General features: G+C 43.1%; 1 protein-coding gene across 3 annotated transcripts in view; it reads right to left on the bottom strand.

Moving 5' to 3' along the window:
- The window catches only part of pold1 (polymerase (DNA directed), delta 1, catalytic subunit), a 247,573-nt gene that overhangs the window by 209,142 nt on the left and 14,729 nt on the right, over window positions 1–23,702 (bottom strand). For all 3 annotated transcript variants that reach the window (XM_059953951.1, XM_059953950.1, XM_059953952.1), the window contains exons 5-8: window positions 22,468–22,593; window positions 20,598–20,766; window positions 12,047–12,167; window positions 4,494–4,623 (exon numbers count right to left, since the gene is read on the bottom strand). In XM_059953951.1, coding sequence (XP_059809934.1) covers window positions 4,494–4,623; window positions 12,047–12,167; window positions 20,598–20,766; window positions 22,468–22,593 — 546 coding nt within the window. The remainder of the gene's footprint in view (window positions 1–4,493; window positions 4,624–12,046; window positions 12,168–20,597; window positions 20,767–22,467; window positions 22,594–23,702) is intronic.

Raw genomic sequence — 23,702 nt, 5'->3', positions numbered from 1 at the left:
ATTGCATAAAAATTCCACCCAGACAGTGCCAGAGATGAGGATTGAACCACGGTTTCTGGACCTGTAAGCTAGTGGCTCATTTAGTTTGTGCCAATGTAACTCTGATGATCACCTTCAAGAGACTGCTGCTCCCAGATGACCATGGCTGCAGTATGATGGCCTCAGGTCCCTGCGGCTGTGATGCCCAGAAAACCAGATTTTTTCAAACCGTCCAAGTCTCAAGTATTATCAAACTAAATTGGAAGTGAAGAGAGGTTGGTGGCGGATGCTTACTTTACTTTTATCGTCACCAAACAATTGATACTACAGCGTACAATCATCACAGCGATATTTGTTTTTGTGCTTCGCGCTCCCAGAAGTACAAATCGAAGTAAATGTGATAAAATTTTAAATTATAAATCATAATTAGAAAATAGAAAAGGGAAAGTAAGGTAGTGCAAGTCAGGTCCGGATATTTGGAATGTATGGCCCAGATCCGGATCAGTATCCGTTCAGCAATTTTATCACAGTTGGAAAGAAGCTGTTCCCAAATCTGGCTGTACAAATCTTCAAGCTCGAATCATGTGGGGTGAAAAGAACAATTTTCCCTAGATCAACCCAAAAAAATGCTGGAGGAAGTCAGCAGGTCAGACTTAGAATTGGAGCAGAATAAACAGTTGACATTTCGGACCAAGACCATTCATCAGGGCTCTTCCAGTTAATCAGATCTTTCATCATAGTGTCATAGCCACTTCACATAGTTTACAGAGAAAGATTGCTATGAGATAATAATCAAAAACAACGCCCACTGGCAAAAACAGTCATCTTGCTCTTCACACAACTTTACAATAACTCACTCTACAATGTTCCACCTGAGTGAACTTTTTTTTTGATAAGGCATTATCCATCGCACTACGATTGAGATTTAAAGCACAAGTAGAAAGCACTAGGGCTCTGCCAGTACTTTGTTGGAGATTCAATTAACTGAGCAACAAAAAAAATATACTTCCACTAACAACGTTTCAACCCAAAACATCCCTTCCTACCCCCTCAACATTCACAGAGGTACAGGCGCTGCTCGACCCGCTGAGTTCCAGCGTCTTCAGTCTTTTGTGTCTCGTGTGTGCACGCATCTTCCTCCAAGCTATTTATTCATGAGTACCAAGTCACATATTTCATATTCTAACACTATTCAGAATCACATTTATTATCACAGTCTTATGATGTAAAGTTTACTGTCTTATGACATGAAATACTAAAAATTATAAAATAAATATAATGCCCTGGTTAAGAGTCCTACTGCTTTGCTGTGAGATACTTTATTTTAGCAGCTTTCTATAAAAGTGCTTTGTCCTGTTGGTGAGTGTTTTAGTTAACAATATGAAGCCATGTTGCTCCTTAGGAATGCTGAGTCAGCCAATCAGGATAGTGGGATAGAGAGAAGGTTCCAGAGAAAGCTGGGCAGAGATAAGATTTCTGATAGACAGTAGTCAAACATGATCTTTTTGGCAGAAGATGTGGAGAGGAGCGATTCAGGGAGGACGCCTGGATGATCCTATCCAAAGAGAAGACCTTAATGCAAGGAGTGATTTGTGAGACAAAGGAGTCCAAGAAGAGAAGTTCTACTCATGATTGGTGATGAGAGTTCAGCGCCATGAGTAAAGTGGTACACTCAACCACTACAGAAATGAGCTCCACCATTTATGTGCAAATTTGGACTGGTTTAAAGGTAATAGGCACTTTTATTAAAGTTTTGTTTTCTTTTCCTATTAACTGTGATAAACCTGAAATTGGTGAATATCCTTTATAATTTTATTGTTTTTTTTTGCGACTGATAATTATGTTTGGGCAGTATTTACACAGTAATCACTCAAATTGAAATTGCTTTCATCAGAATTCCTGTTTGATTGAACCCCAAATCATACCAATCTTAGACATGTATTGTTTAGAAAGGTGGCCGTCCCACTACTGAGTCACATGGCTGTTAGCAGAGTTAGCTGACGAGCCAAACTGCATGCGAGCTCTGAAGAGTGGGCTTACATAAATAAAATATTGTTCATGGACCATTCTGGAATCTGATGATAAAGGGGAAGAAAATGTTCCTGAATCATTGATTGCGGGTCTTCAAGCTCTTCCGATACAAATACAACTACTTTATTGTCACCGAACAACTGATACTAGACCGTTCAATCATCACAGTGATTTTCGTTTCTGTGCTTCGCGCTCTCTGAAGTACAAATCAAAGTAAATATAATAAAAATTTAAATTATACATCATTATTAGATAATAGAAAAGGTAAAGTACTGTAGTGCAAGTCAGGTCCAGATATTTTTGACCTGTTGCTCCAGTAGGCGAATTGCAAAGTGTCGAGGTTGACCAGTAGGTTATGGTTGATGTATGCCATGACCAATCGCTCCAGGCACTTCATAACAATTGATGTTAGAGCCACAGGTCAGTAGTCATTCAGGCATGCCAACTTGCTTTTCTTCGGCACCAGGATTATTGTGCCTTCTTAAAACACGAGGGGATCTGAGACTGAAGCAGGGAGCAGTTGAAGGTATCAGCAAACACTACCTGATGGTAGTAACGAGAAGTGAGCACGTACCTCTTAAAGCAAGGGTCCTTAAAAATGATCATTATTGTTTTTATGGATCTCAAACAAAGCAATGACATGGATTGAGAAAAGAGGTGACAGTTGGAACAGTGGCTGAAAATGTAACAGGAATGTATCCTGGTGATCAAATTGGCACTATCCCACAGAGCACCCTCACTCCTCCATTCTGGAAGTTGAATGCTTGCGTCATTTCTACTGTACGATACGAGTTGAGACAGTCATGAGCCCAGTTCCCCAGCTTCTGCGCTGGGAACCTAAAGTGGACTATTGCCTTCTGCTATGCAGAGACTCACTCACGGCTCAGAGTGGAGTGGTAACCTGTACATACTGGTGTCGGGCAGGCATCAGCAGCACAGAGGTCCAGAGTGCAGGCTGTGGAAGCTGGAGGCCTAATGTCTGAGAGTCCACTGAAGGATGGAAGCCTGGAGGAGGCCTGTCCTGGGGTTGGAGGACCATTTGTGTGAATGGATGGGAAGTGGAAGTGAGGGAGGAAAGGCACTTGTTTTGCTATTGGTTTTTCAATGCTGTTGTTGCCTGTGTTTTTTTTTGGCAGGACACAGTGGGTATACTATGTTGGCACTGGAATGTGTGGCAATAGTTGCAGGCTGCCCCCAGCAGATGCAGGTTGTGTTAGTTGTTAATGCAAATATCGCATATTAACAGAAGTCTGTAATCTCTTTCGTCACCTCTTCTGGGAAGTGATACAAGCCGCTCTCTTTATTTAGATGCAAGATTGAGGACCGACCCTGCTAATACCAAAGTAACCCACTTCTCATGAACAATAAAGGGAATAAGACTAGAAGTGTCTTAAAGGAGTGTGCATTTATGAAATCAACCAAAACTAGCAAACTTGGCATGGGTAGCACAGTTAGGTTGTACTTAGTGTAACGCCATTATAACATCAGTGACCCAGGTTCAATTCTGCTGTTTCTAAGGGGTCTGTATGATCTCCTTGTGCCCATGTGGATTTTCTCTGGGGGCTCCAGTTTCTTCCCACATTCTAAAGTCGCACAGGTTTGTACGTTAATTGATCACAAGTGTAATCTGGCAGCGCAGGCTCATCGGCTCGGAAGGTTCTCTTACTGCATTGTGTCTCAAAATCTAAAAGGTCGAAAAATGCAATGTACTTTGCTAACATTACAGTATGGTACAAAAGTCTTAGGCACCCTAGTTTTTTTTAATATATGGCTTCAGATGGTATTAGCTCCAGAGCCCTGATCTCAACATCGAGGCTGTCTGAGTTTACCTGGTGAGACAAAAACAAGCAAGGCAGCCAAAGTATGCAGAAGAACTGTGGCAAGTTCTCCAAGATGCTTGGAGCAACCTACCAGCTGGTTTTCTTATAAAACTAACTGCACAACAGTGTACCCAAGAGAATTGTTGCAGTTTTAAAGGGTGGTAACATCAAATATTGATGTGATTTAGTTTTTACTACTTATCGTTCTTTATAGTTTTTATATTTAGAAGCTTTTCATTTCATTATTTTTGAAATCACCTTCACTTGGCAGAATTTTTTTTTTTTTTTTTTTACGTGCCCAAGACTTTTGCAAAAGCAAATCACTGCTGTAACTTGCCAAGTACTTGATTTCCCAATATGTCAGTCTCAAAAAAGGATCAAACCGACGATGTTAACGACAAGTGTCGGGACAGAGTGGCGTAGAGAGAAATCGTCCGCCAACTGAAGATTCCAGGTGCGACCTAATGACGACAAAGACTTTTGCACAGTGCTCTCAATATGCATGATACACCTGCTAACTATTCATCTATTTGAAAGGAGGCTTGGTGAACCAGAATCAGGTTTATTACGACAAAGTTACAACAACAAATTTCAAAAGTCGTGCAAAAAAAAAAGGCAAAATAGTGAGGTAAACAAATATTCTTTAAGGTTTTAATAACCTACCCTTCCTGCCAGCACATTCAATATCAAAGCTCAACACTCGAAGCGGAGCGATTTTCTGCCATTCTCCTTCAGCGGGGTGGCTGATCAAGTCTGACCAGGCGATGTCCACTTCAATCTGCGCCAGTGACACCTGTGCAACATGCCAAAGGAAACCACTCATTAGCAAGGAGCTGCTAAGTTCCTTCTTAACTTTATTCATGGTTATGACCAACATTGGGGAAGACAGCCTTTGCTCTCTATTGCCCCTATTTTCTTAGAGAGGTTTTCTATTTGAACAGCTGTAGTCCCAGATCAGCACATGATCTGCTGGAAAAAAAAACTCAGCGGGTCAAGCAGCATCCGCGGGAATGGTTTTGGTCATGGGGGGCCAGAGGTGGCAGTGCCAGGCAACAGGAAAGGGATGGTTGCCGTGATCAAGGAATGAGGATGCTAGGGTCAAAAAGAGGTGGCAGTGAGAGGTTGACAAAAAAAGTGCTGAGAAATGAAAATGAGGGAATTGGGAGAGGCAAGGTTGGAAAGAAAATCAGAGGAGAGGAGGAGAAAAGAGCAAAGAGGGAGGGGAAAAAGGATAAATGAGAGATGTTGCTGATATGATGTACTGGGTACTCCAAACATTTCAGTTCTCAGTGAAAGGGAATGATAGGGCTGGCTGGTCTCAAAAGCTACTGTCAGCAAGACATTTAAGGAATTAAAATCTAAATATGTCTCAGTTAACCAGTTGTGCAATAACATTAAAAAAAAAACAAAGCACTTCTCAAAATGAGCAGCCTGTATCACGTGCATTCAGAAACAAAGGTTTCTGTTTTGGCTGGGATCAACGACTCGGCATTTCTGTAGAAAAAAAAGCATGCTTAAAACAGTGTCTTTTTAGTAACTGTCATAAATATGGAAATATTTATTTTATAACATGAATTAGGGATATACACAAGTCAACGAAAAAAGACAGTATTAAAACAGCAATAGAAAACTCAGAACTGAACAGCTTTCAATTTGTTTTGTGGGGTTTAAACAAAGCTGAAATTCTCTGCAAGTCAGGCAGTGTCTGTGACTGGAGAAGCTGCAAGAAGATAATCAACATGAAGCATTGACCATACTCACGCTGTCTGGCCTAGTGAGTGCCCTTTATATTCCAGATTCCCAAAAACCATGAGATTTTTCTTTAGTTTCTTGTATAACTACGTAGATTGTGAAGCTGAGAGGCTGAACCGTTTCCATCACAGGACAAATGATGAAAATTGGGCCCATCTCCCAGTACAATTGCCCACTTTGCAACAAGGGATTTTGTAAATACTGGATGTAAATCTCCGATCAACTGAAAGAGCTCGAACGAAAAAAAACAGTCGTGTGCTGCAGATTATATATTTTTTTAAACGGCAATTTAAGAAGTCCAAGTTCACTAGAGGATAAAGGGCTGTGCTGAGGTTAAAGGATTGTGTTTGTGCATGAGTGGGAGGAAGGAACAGGGCTTGTTTTGCTGCTGTTTTGTTACTTGGGGTGTGTTGTTCTGCCGAGCATTGTCAGCATGCTATGTTGGCACCAGAATGTGCGGCAAGACTTGTGCTCCCTCACACCCTTGGGTAACGCAAACAACGCTTTATACTGCACATTTCGATGCACGCTTGATAAATAAACCTGACTCTTCAACTTGAATTACTCATAAAATTATTTCATGGTCCTAGGTGCTCTGAGGTGACATGATGTACATGTCATCTCAGGACAGAACAGCGGTCAGTGACAATTTGAGGCAGGTCTCAGCTACTCTAAGTTTCAGATAAAAACCTGGTGCTCATACAACCTTGGCCAGAAACTCATGAGTTCAAGACCCTCTTCAGATACTTGAGCTAAATATCAGGAGTCAGCACCAAAAGGGAATATCGCACTGTCTCGAGGTAGCATTTTTTTTGGATCAGGTCCTTTTGACGACCCATTAGCTTCTCAGCTGAATATGAAGAATCTCTCAATAGTACTTCAAGAAAGAGAAGGGAAGAAACTCTCCTCCTTAGCCATTAGTGAAGTCTCAACCATTGCTTAGAGACTCAGCAAGCCAGTCCTGAAGAAGGGTCTGGTCCCGAAACGTTGACTGTTTATTCATTTCCATAGGTGCAGCCTGACCTGCTGAGTTCCTCCAGCATTTTGTATGTGTTGCTTTGGATTTCCAGCCACTGCAGAATTTCTCGTTTTTAAGCCTATTTATTTGTTTACTGGAACTAGAGTATAAACCAAAGAATGATACCAAAGTCTGGCCACTCGCTCAATACCCACCACCTTTGTGTGAAACAGTTGACTCTTTCATCCCCTTTACATCTTTCCCCTCTCACTATAAAACTGCCCTCTAATTTTAAATTCCCTTATCACAGGACTATATCCACTACAGTTGCCGTTTAGCTGGCTACAAAGCACTCCGGTATGTGGTGAAGTTATAAAAAGTTAATCAAAGCAAGTTATAAAAATAAGTTATTCTAAATACAAAACACAAGATATTCCGTAGATGCTGCAAATCCAGAGCAGCGTGCACACGCACACACAGTGCTGGAGGAACTCAGCAGTTAAGACAGGACCTACAGAAAGGAATAAAGTGTCAACGTTTCAGGCCAAAACGCTTCATATTCTAATACAATTGCAAGGAAGTTTTCATTGTGCCACATTCAACTAATTTCTTCCATTTCCCAAAACTACACTTCAACAGAGTGTACATTTTTCGGTCTCCAAGGAGCTCAGCAGACAGACAGCAACCACCAGGAAAGGAGTGGTGGTAAGGGAGTGGTGAGAGTAAAGATCAAATTTAACCTTAAGTTATAAAAAGCTTGCATTTTTTGAACCACGTTTCTAGGCCACAGAGCATTCCAAAGCTGATTTAAGTGTTTTCAAAGTGTAGTCAGCGTTGCAGCCAATTTGCACATTGTGCTCACACAAGCAGCAGTGATATTGACCATATAAAATGCTTTAGTAGTGCTTGGTACATAAAGAATCACTTGATATAATTACAGGCCATCTCCAAGTACCAAACGGATTCAGTTTCACAGACATCTGTAAATCAATTTTTTTTAAGTTAGAAAATACATAAAAATCACTTGGTGTGATAGTCATACCTCCATCAAAAGGACAGAAAACTGATGAGAATAAACAATGATCAAAAAGCGGACAGGATGAGAGGAAACTATAAATGCGAGAGAATCTATAGATGCTGGAAATCCAAAGCAACACACACAAAGCTGGAGGAACTCAGCAGATCAGGCAGCACCTATGGAGGACGGAAGGGATTAAACAGTTAATGTTTTGGACGAGACCCTTCATCAGGACTGGAAAGAAAGGAGGGGGTAGAGGCCAGAATAAGAAGGTGGAGAGAGGGGGTACAACCTGGCAGAGGATGGGTGAGACTGGGTGAGCAGGAAGGTGGGTGGGTGGGAAAGAAGAGGAAATGAAACAAGAAGCTAGGTGGCGATAGAAGGAAGAGGTAAGCGGATGACGAAGGCAAGAGGAAACTAGTTCCGCCATCCATATCAGAATTGGGTTTATTATCACTGGCATATGTCGTGAAATTTGTTATCTTAACAGCAGCAGTTCAATGCAATACATAATATAGAAAAAAAACAAGTACAAAATAATAATAAGTAAATCAATTACAGTACTCATATTGAACAGATTAAAAATTGTGCAAAACACAGAAATAACATGTTAAATAGTGCTCACAGGTTCGATGTCCATTTAGGAATCAGATGGCAGAGGGGAAGAAGCTGTTATTGAATTACTGAGTGTGTGCCTTCTGGCTTCTGTACCTTCTGCCTGATGGTAACAGTGAGAAAAAAGCATGCCCTGGGTGCTGAAGGTCCTTAATAATGGACACTGCCTTTCTGAGTCACCGCTCCCGAAAGATGTCCTGGGTACTTTGTAGGCTAGTACCCAAGATGGAGCTGACTAGATTTACAACCTTCTGCAGCTTCTTTCGGTCCTGTGCAGTAGCCCCTCCATACCAGACAGTGACGCAGCCTGTCAGAATGCTTTCCACAGTACATCTATAGAAGTCTTTGCATATTTGTTAACATACCAAATCTCTTCAAACTCCTAATGAAGTATAGCCACTGTCTTGCCTTCTTTTTAACTGCATCAATATGTTGAGAGCAGGTTAGATCCTCAGAGATCTTGACACCCAGGAACTTGAAACTGCTCACTCTCTCCACTTCTGATTCCCCGATGAGGATTGGTATGTGTTCCTTCGTCTTACCCTTCCTGAAGTCCACAATCAGCTCCTTCGTCTTACTGACGTTGAGTGCCAGGTTGTTGCTGCAACACCACTCCGCTAGTTGGCATATCTCATTCCTATACACCCTCTCATGTCCATCTGAGATTTTACCAACAATAGCTGTATCATCAGCAAATTTATAGATGGTATTTGAGCTATGCCTAGCCACACAGTCACGTGTATATAGAGAGTAGAGCAGCGGGCTAAGCACACACCCCTGAGGTGCACCAGCGTTGATCAGCAGTGAGGAGAAGATGTTATCATCAATCCACACAGATTGTGGTCTTCCGGTTAGGAAGTCGAGGATCCAGTTGCGGAGGGAGGTACAGAGGTCCAGGTTCTGAAACCTCTCAATCAGGATTGTGGGAAGATGATATTAAATGCTGAGCTACAGTCGAAGAAAAGCATCCTGACATAGGTTTTCATGTTGTCCAGGAGGTCTACAGTCATTAAGATTGTATCTGCCATTGACCTATTGTGACGATAGGTAAATTGCAATGTGTCGAGATCCTGGCTGAGGCAGCAGCTCAGTCTAGTCATGAGCAAACTCTCAAAGCATTTCACTGTAGATGGGAATGCTACAAGGCGATAGTCATTACAGCAGCTTATATTATTCTTCAGGCACTGGTATAATTGTTGCCTTTTTGAAGCAAGTGGGAACTTCAACCCATAGCAGTGAGAGGTTAATGAATACATGTAGTGTCAGGTGTTTGAAGCTTGAATTTATGGGAAATCGTTTACATGTTAGTGTCCATAAGTTGGGTTTTTGTAACCAACCACCAAAGCCTTAAATTATACTATTTTGAAACCCCCCCCCCCCCACCAAATCATAAGTAAATATCAATAATAACTGTTAGGGTAGAGTCAGAGAGACACAGTACATTACGGCACAGAAACAAGCCCTTTGGTCCATTTAGTCCATGCACACTATTTTGCCTGGTCCTATCTACCTGCACACTCTCACCACCCTCTGTGTGAAGAAGTTCCCCTTCATATTCCCTGTAAAGAGAACACCTTTTGCCCTTAGCCTATGACCTCCAGTTCTAGTTTCATCCCACTTCCATGGAAAAAGCCTGCTTGCATTTACCCTATCTATATCCCTCAACTTTGTACACCTCTATCAAATCTCCTGTCATTCTCCTATGTTCCGGGAAATAAAGTCCTAACCTAATCAGCCTTTCCCTATAACTCGGGTCCTCAAGACCTGGCAACCTCCTTGTGAATTTTCTCTGTACTCTTTCAATCTTATTGATATCTTTCCTATAGGCAGGTGACCAGAACTGTGCACAATACTCTAAATGAGGCTTATACAGTTTCAACATAACATCCAATCTCCTGAAATCAATACTTTGATTTATGAAGGCCAACTTGCCAAAAGCTCTCTTTACGACCCCATCTGCCTGTGAGTATAAAGTTTTCAAAGTCTCCAATGTCAACTGTTCAACTTAGTCCAAATCTGATAAACTTACTTTCAGATTGTGATTTCCAGTTCTCACATCCCCCAACAGAGGGAACACATTCCCAGTAACTCAAGTCTCTTATCTGTGGAAGTTATTGTTTCCTGCACAATAGCACCAGCGACCAACAGCAACATTGTGCAGAAAGCTCACAAGGCCACTAGATATTCTTCTTCTCAATTGTCTTCTTCTGAACTGTGACTGATTGTAGCCTGGAATTTCCCTTTTAAGGATACATTTTTGAATGACATTTTTAAGGATACATTTTTGAATGACTAAACAGGCTGGCGATTCTGCAATCTCCAGGGGGATTCTGCGTGGCTCAGAGTGGAGAGTGTAGCTACAGTCTTCCGTGGGGGTGTACACTGCATCAATTCCTAATGGCAGAACACAAACCCTCGGTCGGCTCCAGTACTCCATGTCGATTAAAGCGCCAAACAAGATTAAAATCATTAAGGAAGAGAGCGGAACTGAACGGCTCTTCAGTGCTGTCTGTCAGTGTTAGACCAGTATCCCTCTTGCTACTGCCAACCCCGCTGCAGGAGTCTTTGGTCCCAAGCTGCAAGGTTCGGCGGCTCATGGCTACGAACTCTGGGGTTTGAAGTTTAATGTCCTCAGCGCTGAAAGCGCTCCAGGGCTGTGAACTCACTTTAGGGAGCGCTGCAGTTCATGTTCCATGTGTTTTTGTGCACCCCTTCCTACTATTTTCACAATTTGATGGAGACGTTCAGCACGGAATTAGCTCCGCAGCTGTGACCTGCAGTCGACAGTGCTGAATTGACCGACTTGTTGGCTCCTACAGTTTGATGCTTAATGTTCTTGGTGTTATCTGTGTGCTTTCTTTGGCAGTTTTGCGATTTCTTCTTTTTTTCCCCACTTTGGGCGTTTGATGGTCTTTGTTGTGTGGAGTTTTTCCTTTAAACGGGTTCTGTGGTGTTTCTTTGTTTTGCGTCTGCCCGCAAGATGATGACTCTTAATGTTATATATTGTATACAGACACACACACAGATAATAAATGTACTTTGAATATTATTGTAGAGAAGAGTACAACTGTAAAATACTGCAGCCAGCACATGAAGTTCAAAGCAATACAACGAACACAAAATGCTGGAGGAACTCAGTAGGTCAGGCAGCATCTACAGAGAGGAATAACAGTCGATGTTTCGGGCTGAGGATCTTTATCAGGACTGGGGAGAGGACAGGGGAAGGAATACATCTGGCAAATATTAGATGAGACCAGTGGAGGGAGAGAGTGGAATGACATAGGTTGAAAGGTGATAGTTGGAAGAGCTAAAGGGCTGAAGGAGCAATGAAACCAGTTCCACCATCCATTGGAACAGAATTTGTTCATAGAAACCACTCTTTAAAATAGTACCACAGGATCACCCACACCTGCTCGGGAAAGCCGCCTTTATTCAACATTTCATCCAAAGGAATGACACCTCCACTCTCACAGCAGCTCTCAGTAACAGTAAAACTGAGCCTAGTTTTGGGACTTCCTCAGCTCCTAGATCAGAGCTGACTACCCCACCAAGCACCAAAAGCTGATGATTTATTGATCCAAAAGAGAAAACAGAAATGTTAAAGCAATTAATTTCGCTCCCAACTCCACCATAGATGGGCCCGAACCCGGATGTGAATGGGGGGGGGTTGGGCTTGGGGCTGGCTACCCAAAGCTACTGAAACGCCAACAGGATCGCCAAAGATCTCATCTCTGGGAGAAGGATCGCTAAAGATGGCCTACACCTGGGGACAACTTGAAAGACTGGCCTAGAATGGTAAGCTGCCGCCGGCAGCCTATGCCCCAGCAGGGGTGATGAGTCAACCCCCTCCAACCAGCCTTCAGCGGTACACACCTTCTTGGGCCTGTCCAATGCCCCATTCTCGTTTCCTGTTGGTTGCTCTTCCCTTATCCAGTATTTCCCAGCGGGTAATTCGATCCAGTTGCAGCCAACAACATCACAATCCACCATGAATCTAATAAAACATCAAATGAAACACAAAGTACAAGCATTGCAAAAGAATAACCTTTTCAATGGTGGAAATAAATCAGCCATGATGTATTGGCAGAAGAAACTAGATGGGCTGAATGGCCTCTTTCTGCTCCTATATCTTATGGTCAAATCCACTCCTTTCAAAAGAGCACCACCGTAGTGTAGTGGTTGGTGCAACACTATTACAGCATGGGGCATCAGAGTTCAGAGTTCAATGCAACATCACCTGTAAGGAAACCATCTATCCACCTCATGGAATGCATAGATTTTCAGTGGATGCTCTGGTTTCCTCCCACAGTCCAAAGACCTACCAGTCAGTAAGTTAACTGCTCATTGTAAATTGTCCCATGATTAGGCTATGGCTAAATTGGGTGACACTAGGGCAGCACAGCTTGAAGGTCAAGAATGGTCTTTTCCACACTGTATCTCAATAAACAATCCCTCCAAAACTGCAAAAAAATTTTAAGAAACAGGCCAAATAAATTGGACTCCTACCTCAAGAAATTTGCGTGATCTACTGGATTATCAACAGCATCCCCGAAGTTGAACAGATGTCTTAGTGGGAGGGGGAAATTCCTGGGTTTGGTACTTTAGACAACTGAAAGTTCAACCAATCATGGGGAAATCAAAATTGGAGATGTACAAGAAACTAGATTCAAAGAACTGTAAACAAACTCTGTAGGGCTAGAGGGTTACAGATATGAAAGGGCTACAGCCATGCTAGGTAACGAAGGTCCCCATAAAATGGAGGGGCCTTTTAAGCAGAAGTGAAAATTTTAAAAAGGTTAACGTTGATAAGGCAAGATTAGCTTTGTGTCACATGGATATCAAAACATATAGACAAATATGTCATTTCTGTCAACTCAACGGGAATTGTGTTGGGTAGCCCACAAACGTCAGGCAGCAACGTCACATGCCCACAACTCACTAAGGCAACACACACAAAATGCTGGAGGGACTAGCCGTACGTCTTTGGGATGTAGGAAACAACCCGAACATCCTCAGGAAAACCAGGCAGTCGCGGGGGGGGGACCATACAAGCTTCTTGCAGGCAATGGAGAGAGTTGAACCCCAATTAACGAAAGCTGATGCTGCAAAGCAATGTGCTGCTACACTACGGTGCTGCAGAGTTTTTGATAAACTTATATTAATGAAAGATGATGGGAAGCAAGATAGAAGTGGCAGCAAGGAAGCACAGCACTTTTCAAAGTTCAAGATAAATTCATTATTAAAGTACATATCTATACAACCCTGCAGCCATACACAGTAAATCCAAGAAACACGGTAGAATTAATGAAAGACCACACCTAATTAGATCAATGAAGGACCACACCAAATAGGATGGACAAACAACCAATGAACAAAAGATGACAAACTTTTCAAAAACTAAAGAAAAATTTGTTATTGTAATAAGCAATAAATATCAAGAACACAAGATGAAGAGTCCTTGAAAGTGAGTCCATATGTTGTTAAGTGGATTGAAGCTATCCCCTCTTGATCAAGCGCCTGATGATTGAGGGGAACACCAGTGTTCTTGAACCTGGTGTTGTGGATCCTGAGGCTCCTGTACCTCCTTCCTGATGGCAGCAGCAAGAGGAGAGCGTGTCCCGAGTGGTTTTGGTCCCCACAACAACTCTCTCACCATGTCAGAAAGACCAAGGAGCTAATTATTGGCTTCAGGAGGAGAAAACCAGATGTCCATGAGCCAGTCCTCACTAGGGGTTAGAAGTGGAGAGAGTCTGCAACTTTAAATTGATGATGGGCGCTGCTTTCCATTTAGAGATGCTCAATGGTGGGGAAGGATGTGCCCGTGACGGACTGGGCCACATCCGCTACTTTTTGTGGGATTTTCCATTCAAGGACATTGGTGTTTCCATACCAGGCCGTTATGCAATCAGCCTAGACACTCTCCACCACACACCTACAGAAGTTTGTCAAAAGTTTTGGATGTCACGCCAAATCCTCACAAACTTTAGTTTGTAGGCATTTTAGTTTTAGTTTTTAGTTTATAGGCACTGCCATTCTTCATAATGGCACTTAATGTGCTGGACCCGGAAAGATCCTCTGAAATGATAACACCAAGCAATTTAAAGTTGCAGAGTCTCTCCACTTCTAACCCCTGATGAGGACTGGCTCATGGACATCTGGTTTTCTCCTCCTGACGCCGATAATTAGCTCCTAGGTCTTTCTGACATTGTGACTGGTTGTACCACTCAGCCAGATTTTCAATCTCCTTCCTATATGCTGATTCATCACCACCTTTGATTTGGTCAAGGACAGTGGTGATGTCAGCAAACTTGAATGTGGCTTTGGAGCCGTGCTTAGCCTCAAGTCACAAGTACAAAGTAGAGCAGGGGCTAGGCACACAGCCTCGTGGTGCACTTGTGCTGATGGAGATGTGGAGGAGATGTTTTTGCCACTCTGAACTGAACAGGGTTTACAAGTGAGGAAATCGGGGATCCCGTTCCACAAAGAGGTATTGAGGCCTTGAAGTTTATTGATTAGTTTTGAGGGGATGATACTATTGAACGCTGAGCTGCAGTCAATGAAGAGTATCCTGATGTATGCACCTTCACTGCCCAGATGCCCCAGGGTTGAGTGAAAAGCCAATGAAATGGCATCTGCCGTTGACCTGTTGTGACAGAAGGCAAATTGCAATGAATCCAAGTCACTTCTCTGGCTGGAGTTGATATGTTTCATCACACCTTCACAGAGCACTTCATCACAGTCAATGTGAGTGCTGCTGGACGATAGTCATTGAGGCAGGATACTACATTCTTCTTACGCACTTTATAATTGAAGCCTACTTGAAGCAGGTGGTTACTTCAGACTGCCAAAGCAAAAAGTTCAAGGTCTCGGTGAACACTCCAGCCAGTCGATCAGCACATCTTTAGTACTCGGCCACGTACCCCATCTGGATTGGATGCATCTGGATTGTTCACCTTCCTGAAGAATGCTCTCGCGTCGGCCTCAGAGACTAAAATCACAAAGTCATCAGGAAAGTGGGTGTTTGTGAAGGTTACTCCATGTATTGACAGTCAAAGCGAGCATAAAAGGCACTGAGCTCATCTGGAAGCAAAGCCCTATTGTCACCTATGTCACTCGATTTCACTTTGCAAGAGGTAACAGCATTCAAGCCCTGCCTCAGTTATTGACCATCCTGCAGTCCGAAACATTTAATCCAAAATTCCCACCATTATGAGACAGCTTTCTGGAAATTGCACCTATACTTCTTGTATCTTACTTGGTTGCCAGACCTGAATGCCACCGATCTGGCCCTCAGCATATTGCAGATCTCATGGCCCATCAAGAGCTTCTACTTGAGGAAGATACTGAATGATTTTGTGTCTACGATTACTTTTATAAAATCCGTGACAACCGCAGGTGTGTTCATTCAGGTCCTGTGTCCTTGAACACGGCCCCGTCCACCGCCTCAAAGCAATCTTGTAGCCGCTCCTCTACCCCCTCGTCCACTTCTTTGTTGTCTCCCATCTCTGAAGCATTGCTTTAGCCTGTGCCTATACGTAGGCAACAGGACAGCCAAATAATATTTCACAAAATGTGGTCTAGGCATGGAACGCTAGGCATTTCTAATCGCAGTATAACAGTGGTCAAGTGTGTTGGGACTTCTGGTGCTACAGGTTATATGTTGATAATAACTGGGCAGAGATGTCTTCATAAAGCCTGATGGAAGTCCCCGACAATGATCTGAAAGGTGTCGGGGCAGTCTATTTCTTGTCTGGTGATGGAAGCACTCGATATCTCCAGTGCGTGATTAACATCGGGCTTTAGTCGGTATGCAAACTGCAGTCAGGATCACAAAGAGTTGATCAAGGATTTTACAGCGCTTGTGTTCTCTGACTGAGGTTCAATTACTACCGATGCCTGCAGAGTTTGACCACATGGGTTTCCTCTGGGTGCTCTGGTTTCCTCCCACGTTCCAAAGACATACAGGTCAGGGTTAGTAGGTCATGGACGTGCTGTTGGGACCAGAAGTGCGGCAACTCTTGCAGGCTGCCACCAGCGCATCCTTGGACTGTGTTGGTCGATACTGACGCATTTTAAAGATTAGCTTGGGCAGGAGATAATACCAGGCATGACCAACCTCTCAAAGCACTCGATCACTGTAGAACATATCGCAGTCCTACAAACAGTACCAGTCACTTTGGTTTATATTAAGTGTGCAAGGAGCCCCTGAACTCTCAGATGAGAGCAGTAGTGGTAGAGGGATTAGTGTGGGGGGGGGGGGGGGGGAAGGAGAGGAGACAGAGGTGGAACTTGTCCACAAAGTGAAGCAGCCAATGAAAGGGTGGGTGTCAGAGAACAGAGCTCATGTTACCTTGGACAGTTCAATTCCTGCCACTCTCTGGAAGGTGTTTGTACACTCTCCCAGTGACCACGTGGGCTTCCTCCCACATTCTAAAGGAACATGGTTATTAAGATGTGGGCATGCTCAGTTTGTGCTGGAAGCACAGCGACATTTGCGGGCTGCTGACAGTACACCCCTGGACTGCTCTAGTCATTTACGCAAATGAACCAGTTCACTGCTTCAGGTGACAAATAAAGAAAAACTTTATAACTGTATTCAGTCTTACAGTGATAAGGGTTTCAGTGTCCGACAATGACACAAAGGGGAATGCTGCCAAGAAGCTCATCTTGAGGCCAAAGGTGACCACAATGTTTTGGTCCAGTTCAGCTTCAAGCAATTGTCAGAGACAGGGGAATGAGGTCACCGTGAGAATCAAAGGTAAGTGCATCCACACGTCACCCATTTTCTGTAGGTTCACAGCACAAAACGACTGAACTGACAACGCCACCAGACCTGTCCAACACTTGCCATCGCTACTCGCTGCGGGTTTGCTGGTATTCACATGATCTGGCCACAACACCCAATTGGATCAAAAATAAATGAACAGAATCAGTATCTTATTTAAAACAAAAAACACACAATTGGTGCAGATAGTGTAAAAATCTCCACCACATCTGCCACTACAAAGCTGACATCAGCCAGTTTGGTTAGAACAGCAGTGGAAACTGCAAGCAGTGTCAAACCCCTGGAAATGCACATGTCACACAGCTTCCAATGGTCCCACAACATATCTTCTATGATCAAGAAAGCTCACCAATGCCTCTACTTTCTTGAGGAGGCTAGAGAGACTGGGACTACACACATCGATACTTGCGACCTTCTACAGATGTGCAGTGGGACAGCGTCCTCACATGCTGTATTACCGTGTGGAATGGAAACTTCACCGCGGTGGGCAGGAGAGCTCTACAACTGATAGTTAAAACTGCTCAACATCAGCCACCAAGGATATATATACACACACAGAAAGATGCCGGAAGAAAGGCCAGCAATATCATGAAGGATCCCACCCACCCTGCTCATGGCTCTGGAGTAACAATCATTTCACTCTCCTTTATGTTCGCCTGTGAAGAATGAACAAGCAATCGTGGTGTGGGAGACAAAGCATTTTATGCCTGAACTTTGAACTTTTCGATTTTGAAGGATGCTTGAGGTGCAAAGTGATAACTGCATCTGAACTTGACTGTTGAATTATTCTACAATCTACTTGGCTCTCTGTACTAAATCTAAACAGTAAAAGTGGTGGAAACCGAATTTTATCACTGGTAATTATTTTTTAATTCAGGCTTCTTCCCCTTTCCTTTCCAGACCTGCTGAAAAATCTCGACCCAAAACATTGACCGTCTATTCCCCACCATCGATGCTGCCTGACCTGCTGAGCTCCTCCAGCATTTTATGCGCTTTCCTCTGCCCGTTTCCATAGTTCAGAGATGCCCCCTAATGGCAAAAGCCCAACACTGCAACTGTCCCACAAAGGTGATATTACAGCAATAAAATACCTCCCTAATGTTCAAATTTCTCAAAGTGCGCATACCATACACAACTGTGAGATTTATCTTCTTGCAGGCACCCACAAAACAGAGAAACGCGAAGACCGACAAACATCCAACATGCAAAAGAGGACAAATTGTGCAAATAATAAAAAGAGTAAGCAAATAAAACATAGAACCGAGCTGCAGGGTCCATGAGGGGGAGTCTGTGGCTGTGGAGTCAGTAGAGCCCTGAGGCAAATGAGGCCAGTCCAGGAGCCCAATAGCTACAGGGGCAACAACTACTCCCAAGCTGGAGACGTGGCACCAGGTCTCCTACACCTCTCACCCCAATGGTAGTATCAAGAAGATAGGGAGACTGGCCAAACAAAGGCAATGTATGCATTATGATCAGAGATTAAGGGAGCTAGGGCTTTACTCTGGAGAGGAGGATGATGACAGGAGACATGACAGAGGTGTACAAGATATTAAGAGGAATAGATAGAGTGGACAACCAGCACCTCTTCCCCGGGGCACCACTGCTCAATACAAGAGGACATGGCTTTAAGGTAAGGGGTGGGACGTTCAAGGGGGATATTAGAAGAAGGTTTTTTTACTCAGAGAGTGGTTGGTGCATGGAATGCACTGCCTGAGATAGTGGTGGAGGCAGATACACTAGTGAAATTTAAGAGACGACTGGACAGGTATACGGAGGAATTTAAGGCAGGGTTTAAGGGTCGGCACAATGTTGTGGGCCAAAGGGCCTGTACTGTGCTGTATTGTTCTATGTAACTGTGTTGAACACCAGTTCATTTTCCACTCTCGAGCCTTGACGCTTTAATCCGGGGCTACATTTTTTAAATCGATGCGGAGCAGTAGATGCGAACACCGGTTCATTTTCCGTTCTCAGGTCCCGACATGTTAATCCGTGCCAGTGATGGCCAACCTTCCTCTTGAAGGTGCCATAGGCAGTTGGCCGAATTCTTCAGGAGATCATACGATCGCTAGTTGCTTTAGCCTTTTCAAAAGTTTATTTCTAAAAGTGAACCTTTAAAGAATTATTCTGCCAGCCAAGGAATTAATTCCCATTCTGGAAAATGAAAACTAACATAGTATCCACCCTCCATGGGGCTCAAGGACAGTTTTCCCACTGCTACAAGACAATTGAACTGACAATGATAATCTTTCTCACCATGACCCTCGCACCTTATTTAAATTAGCATTATTTGTCACACAAACATCGAAACACAGTGAAAAGCATCACTGACGTCAACAACCACCACAGTCCAAGGGTGTGCCAGGAGCAATCCGCAAGTGCCACCATACCCCTGTTGCCAAAGTAGCACGCACACAACTTATTAGCCCCAACTCACACTTCAGGGTGTGGGAGGAAAGCAGAGTCCCTGGAGGAAACTCACAGAGTCACAGGGAAAACGTACAAACTCCTTACAGGCAGTAGCAGCAACTGAACCCCAACCATTGGCACTGTAAAGTGTTACCCTATCCACTACAATACCGTGCTGCCCTTAATTGTCGTTCTGCACAGCAGTCTTTGTAAACATATTACTAGGTTCAGTGCCCTGCTACTGCTTTTGCCTCAGTATACTTCTGTTCGATATGATCCGTCTAGATGGCATGCAAACACGTTTTTCACTGGATATGACAATAAACTAATTTACCCAAAAAAGTGAGAAACCACCATAGTGTCAGAGGAATTGCTGCTCACTCGATACTTTTAAAATGAAGTCCTACCTGTCCTCTGACAGTACATGAAAGATAGTGTGACACAAAACCAAAGGGCAGCAGGGAGCTTTTCCTGGTACCCTGGCCCTATGCAGCCCTCAATTAATATCTACTAAAAAGATTCAGGTTCAAGAACAGCTACTTCCCTTCAAATACTTGAGTTTTTGAACAAGATCAGCAGAATCCTAACCTCCAACACAAGAGATTTTACAAATGCTAGAAATCCAAAATAGCGTCACACACACACACACACACACACACGTATGTTTTGGGTTGATCTTAGGAGTGGGGGAGAAGGTCAGTACAACATGTGCCAAAGGGCCTGAATTGTGTTGTAATGTGTTCTATCAATCTTAATCACTACAGTGGCCACTTCCATTACATTACACTTTTTTTGTTCGAATTGTGCTCTTTCTTGTAAAATTTCAGCACAATTTATGCTTTTTTTGTGAATGGTGCTTATATTCTGCTAAGTGCCTGTTATGCAGCTGCAAGTTAACTTTTTCATTGCATCTGAGAATAAATGACTCTCGACTCCAAGGTCGCTGTAGGACCTTGTTGTGCACAAATTAGCTACTGTTTCCTACAAGGTCCAAGATGCAAACGTATTTATCACTCGTACATCGAAGCAAACAATGAAATGCATCGCTTGCGTTAACAACCAACACATCCGACGTTACACTGAGGGCAGCCCGCAAGTGTCGCCAGTCTTTCCAGACTTACAATGATTCACTTAAAAAGTACTTTATATCAGATGTCAAGACTTAATACGCAGATGTCATAAACAATGTTTCTTAATCAATTGCTTTAACACTCACACAGGAACAGTAAATACCTGATTTCAAAGTCTATGTTGGCCTCATATGCTTGATAGTTGGACATTGGCATTGAGCTAAAGCGAAAACCTTGTTCCAACAGACGTTTAGCTGGGGCAATGAGACGAGGTAGCGCCATGGTGATTTTCAAGAATGGTGACTTCTTGTTTCCTCCATAGCAGTACATATCTGTAATAGCACATTCATCCATTAGAAGCAACCCCTCAGTAACATTTTTATTCTATTTATTTAGAGATGCAGCCTCCCAGGAACCCACCTATTTAACCCAAGCCTAATCACGGGACAATTTACAGTGACTAATTAACCTACTGACCCATAATCTTTGGACTGTGGGAGGAAACCGGAACACCCGGAGAAAATCCACAGTCTTGGCGAGAACATACAAACTCCTTACAGTCAATGCCAAAATTGCACTCTGAACTCCGACACCCCAGGCTGTAATATGTTAGTTATACTGCACAGAAACAGGTCCCTTGGCCCAACTATTCCATGCCAACCAAGATGTATCTGAGCTGGTCCCATTTATCTGCTTTTGCCCTGAATGAAAAAGTTACCCCCACCCCAGTCTCTTTTAAACCTTTCTCCTATCACTCAATCGACCCTGCACGAGAAAAAAAAAGGACTGTGACCATCCACCTTATCAATATCCATCATGATCTTATAAACCTCTATAAAGTCACTCATCAACCTCCTGCTCTCCAAGGAATAAAGACACACACGGCCCAGTTTCACCTTATAAGTGTTCTTCACTGGCTGGGATAAGCTTTGAAATATCATAAAGCAGTTATTGAAGTGGATTTTTTTCTTTATAATCTAAAAGTCACAGAGCAACACAGGCCTTTCAGCCCAGTTCATCCATCCTAACCAACATAACCATCTAAATGAGTCTTTTTGCCCCAGCATCCCCCTAAATCTTTCTTATCAGTACACTTCATTGGGCATATACACCACCCTCTCCATTAGGTTGCTCCTTAGTTCCGTTTTAATGCCTTCCCCACTCAACTTAAACCTATGCTCTAGTTTTTATTCCATTATTCTGAGAAAAACAAGGACAGCATTCACCTATCTATGCCACCCCATAGATTCACCTCTGCAAGTCCTCCCCTTAGTTGCCTATGGACAAAGGAATAAAGTCCCAGCCTGTCCCTGTAACTCAGGCCCTCAACTCCAGGCAATATGCTCAGATTTTCTTTGCATTCTTTCCAGCTTAATGACAGATTCCCTCTGAAAAGTAAACAAAGCTGTGCACAATTCTCCAGATACAGCCTTACCAACATCCTATGGACCTAATGTAACGTCCCAGCGCCTGGCAGAATTCTTCAGGTTTAGCCTCACGAACATCCTATAGACCTAACATAACGTCCCAGCGCCTGGCAGAATTCACTTTTCTCCAGTGTCTACACAATCTCCCTCCTCCAACAACGTACAAGTTTTTGTCAGTTCAGAAAGACTTCTGATCCGCCTCTTATTACTTTTAGACTTCCTGATGCTCCTCAGTACAAGTTTTTGGCCCTTTTCATAGTCGCAGAGAAATAGAACTCGTAACAGACCATTCAGCCCAATTCAGCTATGCCAACCATCAAGTGTCTATGTTTGACCCATATCCTTCTGAACCATCCTATCCACGTACAATTCAAAAATATCTTTTGAATTTTAAACATGAGATTCTGCAGATGACAGATATCTTGAGCAATACACACAAAATGCTGGAGGTACTCAGCAAGTCAGGTAGCATCTATGGAGGGGCATAAGCAGTCAACGTTTCAGGCTGAGGTTCCTCTAGCACTGTGTGTGAATTTTGTTATGAATTTTGGTGCCCCAGACATTACATAATAACTGGAGGCCAACTATATTGAATATCATACTTACTCTCTTTCAGACAGATATCAACTGCCAGTACTGCTTGAGAGATGTTATCCTTGTTTGACCTCATGTCCTTAATCACAATGTTATTCAGTTCCCGCTGAAATTCATGGAGATGCTCTGAACTGAAACCTGCCATAGGAATTGTTACGGGGTTAATTAAACGAAAGCCAAGTGAGTGGATACTTGGGCATGTTACAAACGTGACGGCAAATGACAACACTGCAATGGGAAATCACGACGGGCATTTTATTTAAAACGTAGAAGTACTGAGTGTACGATCAATGCCAGGTAATGGGTTGGGCACCAGTTGTTCAGCTCTGGCACTCAACATTTCCAACACTAGCAGAGCTTCAAAGCAAATTATCAAACTGCGCACGTTACCATATACTATCCCTAGATTCATTTTCTTGCTGGCATTCACAGTAAAAGAAATACAATAGAATCAATGAAAACAGCACTCAAAGACAGGCAAGCAACCAATGTGCAAAAAATAACAAATTATGCAAATACAGTAAATAAACCCACAAATATACAAATGAATAGATAGATGAATTAATAAGTTAAATAAATACATACATATTGAGAACATGAGTTGCAGAATTCTTGAAAGTGACTTTGTAAGTTGTGGTATCAGTTCAGAGTTGAGGTCATTGAAGTTACACCTGCCAGTTCAGCAAGGTGTAAGCAAGGTCCTTTGTAGTTTGGTTACCAAAAATAACACCGATTCACACCCTACTCCCTGCATCTCGTTCTGCGCTAACCCCCAGCTCAGGAGAGAACTGCCAGCTAACAGCATTGTTCAGGTTGGCAAGTTGCCTTCACCTCGACTGTGCACTGCAAAGCAGAGGTACAGAACAAACTGGAGGCGAGACGTTGGCCTCACACTCAACTAGCAAATGTCCAGTGTAGAACAAAGTCGTGCCAAGCTAGTGGACCAGGTCAACTTTGCATCTTCTTGGCATACAAGAACGTAGAACAGTATAGGTCCTTCAACCCACGATGTTGTGCCAACTTTTAACCTACCCTAAGATCTACCCAATCCTTCCCTCCTGCCTAGCCCTCCATTCTTCTTTCATCTATGCGCTTAATCCGCCTCTACCACCATCCCGGCACATAAATACACTGTGTAAAAAAGCTTACCTCTGACATCCCCCTTATACTTTCTTCCTATCACCTTAAAATTATGCCCTCTTGAATCATTTCCACTCTTGAGGAAAAAAAATGTCTGGCTATCCACT

The sequence above is a fragment of the Hypanus sabinus genome, chromosome 29 (assembly GCF_030144855.1).
Source record: "Hypanus sabinus isolate sHypSab1 chromosome 29, sHypSab1.hap1, whole genome shotgun sequence".
Classification (NCBI taxonomy): Eukaryota; Metazoa; Chordata; class Chondrichthyes; order Myliobatiformes; family Dasyatidae; genus Hypanus; species Hypanus sabinus.
The sequence above is the reverse complement of the archived record's forward strand: the minus strand, read 5'-3'. Positions and strand labels throughout refer to the sequence as shown.